The 5554-nt window shown below is 42.4% G+C and overlaps 1 protein-coding gene across 1 annotated transcript in view; it reads right to left on the minus strand.

Annotated features, from left to right (window-relative positions):
- Positions 1 to 5554, minus strand: part of LOC106532021 (nesprin-2) — a gene marked incomplete at its 3' end in the record, with an annotated part of 16372 nt that overhangs the window by 2458 nt on the left and 8360 nt on the right. Inside the window, 9 exon segments of the mRNA XM_014028005.1 lie at positions 366 to 520; positions 610 to 705; positions 821 to 1003; positions 2018 to 2198; positions 3066 to 3202; positions 3495 to 3665; positions 3890 to 4045; positions 4115 to 4270; positions 5073 to 5252. Coding sequence (XP_013883459.1) covers positions 366 to 520; positions 610 to 705; positions 821 to 1003; positions 2018 to 2198; positions 3066 to 3202; positions 3495 to 3665; positions 3890 to 4045; positions 4115 to 4270; positions 5073 to 5252 — 1415 coding nt within the window.

The raw sequence follows: 5554 nt of genomic DNA on the forward strand, positions 1-5554 counted from the left end.
TTTCCATATAAGGTATGGGACCGACGGAAAGGTCTGTCACCGCCCCCGAGCTGCATGCTGCAGCGAAGTGTACTTGCCCTCTGTGGCCCAAAGTTAAAAACTGTTGTTGTTTTGAGGCCCTGAAGGTGGCGCTGTGGCCCACAGGTTAAGAATCTCTGTGTACCAAGCTGTAACTTATCACCTTTAAAGCACTGAACACAACCATTTAATGTACATTTAATCAATAAAACAGCAGTGACGGTGCATAATAAGAGCCTAAACATTAAAACCAAATAACACTAAAGAATCAACAGCTCAGATGGCAGCAGAACAGATGTTTTACAAAGTGATTTAAAAACAGAAAGGCAGTAATAATAATATAATACCTGTAAGTGTCTGAGGCCACAGCCATGTTTTCTCTCCACTTCCTGTAGAGCGTGTGAACTCTCTCTGTCTCCTGCTGGTTCAGAGTCAGGAAGTCACTGGTCTCCTTAACGTCCAGCAGAGATGGAAGCAGATGACTGAGCTCCAACAGAACCTGCTGGAAGTTAAAGAGAACACAAAGCAGAGTTAATRTTTTAACTAAATGTTGTGTAGAGACCATAGAGAGAGCTTCCTTCATGAAGAAACCTTCACAGAGTCGGTGTCAGGAGCCTCCAGCCTCTGCAGATGTTCCTCCAGAGCCTCCAGCTGAGTCTCAAAGTGTTGCTGCTGCTCCAAATTCATCTGAAACACAAAAACATCTCACTCACTTTGTCTTCAAGCACAATCAACTCCAAATGATTTATTATATAAATTATTTAGATTTATATTATTCAAACCAGAAAACTGATGTTCTCACCTGAAGACTTCGATGTTTTCCTGCCACGGCCTGCTGCAGCAGCAGGAGGTCACACGTCAGCTGCCTTGTTTCTGATTGGATCAGTTCAGCAGCCAGAGGTTCCAGCTGTCCAATAAGATGCTGCGATGCTTCCAGCACTTCTCCCATGATGCTTTGCAGCTTGTCAGCCCCACCCTGCAGCTTCTGGAGCAAAAAAACAAAAAACAAAAATTCAATAACAGAAGCTCAAAACCAAGTGTTTGTCAGATCCTTCATGTGCACATCCTCAGCTCTACTCATCCCACAGATGCATGTTCCTTACAAATGTGGCTCCATTYAACAGGGAAATTAACAGGTTTCTAACAGCGTGTGTTTATTTTACTCACACCTTGTCCAGGATTTATTCAGTTTGTTTTAAGCAGTGCAGCTTTTCCACATATTAACTTCAGGATTTTCTCTAATTCTCAGTAATTCAGTTTAAGCAGCGAAGCTTTTCTGGTTTTTATTGTTGTTTTTCTCTGCGCCTCCGGCTGCAGACTGCAGCTGACAAACAACAACATGGTGAGAAAAGAAAAAGCAGCATGGCTGTCACTAAAACAGAACTGAACTACAGATGTTCCACAGAAAAAATGTTTCATGATTTTAAACTGGTTTTAAAAGAAAAATGTTATTTTCCATCATCATCAAGAGATTTACTTTGTTTTTCTACTTGTGTAAAATGTAACAGCTGCTCCAACAAACTGCAGCTTCCTGCCAACAGAAAAACACAGATAAAAGATCTGAAACTCACTTTTTGGGGGCTAAATGAACAAAACAACATTCATGTGTATTAACAGAGGAGGGTGGGGGGGTCAGGTGGTCCATCAGAACCTGCTGCTGCTTCCATCTGAACCACAGGAGAGCGCACAGAGGAAAACATTTAATGAAACGCTGAACGTAATGTGTGGACTCACTGAACCTGCAGCAAGAACATGATGCTTCAGGCAGCAAATGTTTTCATTCAGTAAATACAAACTGCTTCTGGCAGCTACGAAAACAAGGTTTGAGTTGAGCTTTGCTCTAAAAAATAAAGTTTTTGTTTGTTAGTGATTGGATTAAGACACCAGTTTGTCTTTAACATTTTATATTTACCTGAAAGAAAATCAGTTTTACTACAAATCCACAGGATGRCTTCCACAGAATCACAGCACTGTGAGTACAGAGCAGGTAAGAACTCACCTGGACAGAACAAACGTCAGACTGCAGGTGGTTTTCAGGTGAAGAGCTCCACAGCTCCGCCCACAGGTGCTGCAGGCGCTGAGAGCAGCTGTCTGACAGGCGGCTGTACTCCTTCCACAGGGAAAAGGTCTTTGCAGTCTTTTCACGCTCATCTTTGATCTGATGCAGAGTTTTCTTCCACCTGAAAGGACAGAAACCATCAGGTGAGACACGGACCAACAGCTGCACCTGGATGAAGGAGCTGCAGAGACATGTCATCCCAGCAGCTCAACATCTGCTAAACTGGCCCAGTTATTACTGGTTTTTATCTTGGTTCATTAGCTGTGGCAAACATCTCGCAATGTGTGCGTTAAACTCACGGCCTGAGGGCCAAATGTGGCCCAAAACAGCATTTTAAGTGGCTCACGAGAGCTTCAAAAATGTGTTGTCTTAAAATAAGCTGCTGGGATCATAAACTACATCTCCCATAATCCACGTTGATTATTTTAGCCACAAAATGACAACATCCCACCACTAGGTGGCGCTGCACAGGGTGCAAAAATAGCCAGTGAAAATGCAGTGAGATTGAGATTTTTAAAAAAAGAGAATAATTTTACTGGATTCATGCTGGGAAGTGGGAACGTCCCACTTACAGGTTATACATTTAAACTGCAATGTYCCCTCCAGTGGGAATTCCTTGTTGGAAAGTGGGAGAGTTAAAAACTCACCACAATTAAACAGTGAGTAAAACTCTTTTACTTTTAGTAGTATTTCTGTAGTATTTATTTCACATTTAATCAGTCAAACATGCAGTACTTTCAGTGTTTATAAGAGGACATGTTAAAACACTGTTTCTGTGCAGGAAACACCAGGTAGAGTTCAGATAGTGTTTGTTAGCAGAGCTGTTTAGTCAAATTTAAATTAAACCATGATGTTTACAGTACGTACTCCTCACAGGCCTTCAAGTTGAATAAAAATGGTGGTTCAGGAGATATTTTGCTAACAGACAGGTGTTAATGATGACAGCAGACATTAAACATGATTTACAGAATCAGCTTTATCCACCGACCGTTTCCGCTCTTCTTCTACTTTGTGAGCGAGCGCCTGAGCTGCTCCCTGATGGAGCGTCTCCTCCAGCCTCTGGTAGGATTTCTCTGCAGCCGTCCAGAGGTGCTCCTCCTCCTCCTCCACCTCCACCTGGAGCTCCTGTGGAAAGAGAAAAACACCGAACCTTTCACGCTCGCTCTCTAAAAGCACATTTACTTCCCTGAGAAGTGAGAGCGGYGTGAAAGGAAGTGACAGCTTGAAGTCCATGAAAGCTCGCACTTTACTGAACCTGTCAAATCTGGACTGAGGCTTTTAACCGCAGCTTGCTGTTTCACAAAAACACAAAGCTCTATTTATAGATTTTATCTTTAAATCCATTAATGCCTTCAGCTTTCTGAACCATTCGATGTTATTAAAATACATCTGTGCTGAGGTTTTATCCACTTCTCACCTGGAGGAAGTCTGAGTATCCTTCAGCCTGCTTCAGTGAGAAGAGAGGAGCCTGCTGACGCTGCAGGGCACAGCGCACCCTGGTGGTAAACAGAGAAATGTCCCCCAGAGCTCCTTGGAAAAACGTCCACTCCTCCACAGTGTGCTGAAGAGCAGGCCTGAGGGCTTCCAGCTGCAGATGGACCAAAGAAAAACAGGTACAAATCTACAGTCTGGTGCACTTGATGAAAGACCTGGTTTCTCTAACAGGTGTGTYGTTAAAAACAGAATCAAAAAGGACCAGACTGATGGAGCTCCAAGAAACAAAATGTGCATTTTTCTCTTAAACACCCACGTGTGCCTGTCTGCTCATAAAGCTGCTCACACCTCAGATCACAGACATCGCTCTGTTTTTACCTGTTGACTGAGACCTCTACACGCCTGACCAACACACTCTGCTCGGTCCCAGAAGGCCACGTCACTCGGCTGATTTTCTCCCTTCCCATAATGCACCCGGGTGGATCTCAGCTCCCACAGAGCTGCAGAGACCTCCTTCACTCTGCCGACAGCAGCCTGGAAGACAAACCATCACAGTCCATCCTGCAGACAAGACTCTGTGACAAACATCTGGAGATGTTCTACCTCCCACTGTGGAAGAGCTCTRCGAGCCAGAGTCTGACTGGTGGGCCGTTCCCAGCGAGCCAGCTGCTGCTTCTGCTGCTCTATCCAGGAGACAAGTTTCTGCAGGCGTGCTTCCCGTTCTGCACAGGTGTGATGGATGTGTTCAACATCACAAACCTGAAGAGTTGAAGACAAATACAAGCCTTTACAAGCTCAAATTATATCCATACATCAATGTATTTAATACATCCATACACCAATATATTTAATATATCCATACACCAATATATTTAATATATCCATACTCCAATATATTTAATTTATCCATACACCAATATATTTAATATATCCATACACCAATATATTTAATTTCCTGATACTGATTCTCAAAAGCACCAACTGTTTTTAATTAAGGTTTAAAATGTAAACTTTCATAGCAGCAGTTCATTTTTGAGCTTTATTTTAGCCTCCGACCACTAGTTGGCAGCAGTCAGAAGAAAGGTGAAATACAGACGCAGTTCTTACTGTTCTTCACTGTTCTCCTGATTTCATTAAAAACTGCATTTAATCAGATTTTATGCATGTAATGCATGGTGTGCTCTGTAGACTGAGATTTTAAATATAGAATCGTTTGTAAAATAAAATGACAATATATCACCTGMTTACACAATCACAACATATCACGATATATTGTATCGTGATATGTTGTGATATATATATGATATATCATATGATCTGTATGGTATCACCAGTTAGTGCTTTAGAATTAGAGGACCTAAATATTTGAGTTAGTGCTTTAGGGTTAGTGCATTAATTTTTTTAGTACATTAATTTTTAGATTAGTGCTGCCGACCACTGGAAATCCGTCCGGTCATGGTTGCTTTTTGAACCCAGTGGGTTTAGCAGTCAATGTTTTTAGGGATGATCTAGTTTTAGTTAATATGAACAGAGCTTTATATGTTGTTTATTATTCATRTACCAGTGTCTCCAGCTCCCTCTGAAGATGTAACCACTGGGATCTGATGGTGCCGAGYTCCTCTGAGAACGCTGTTCTCTCTGAGCTCAGGTTCTGAAGGTCTGCTGCCGTCTCCACCTGAGGCCCGGGCTGTGACATCAGATCAAAGAGGAGCTGACCACTGGTCAGAGCTTTCTTCAACACCTGAGAAACCACAGGCAGGTAAAAAAAATACATTTTATATTAGTCTGAGCATTTAAATCAACAATAAATCTGTAATTAGACCAATACAACAAATGGTAAAAGGCTTAAAGCAAACACAGACTGTAAATCTCTTCACACTTCAGTCATTCACACACACTGATGGTGCTGAGCTACAGCTGGGCACACTGACAGAGGTGGGCTACCATGCACCGGGACCACCGGACCCTCTGACCACCACCAGCCGGCAAGGCCACGAATTTATTTTTATTTTAATTTATTTTAGGGGAAAAAATGGTCAGATG

This window comes from Austrofundulus limnaeus, unplaced genomic scaffold (genome assembly GCF_001266775.1).
Source record: "Austrofundulus limnaeus strain Quisiro unplaced genomic scaffold, Austrofundulus_limnaeus-1.0 Scaffold709, whole genome shotgun sequence".
Lineage (NCBI taxonomy): Eukaryota > Metazoa > Chordata > Actinopteri > Cyprinodontiformes > Rivulidae > Austrofundulus > Austrofundulus limnaeus.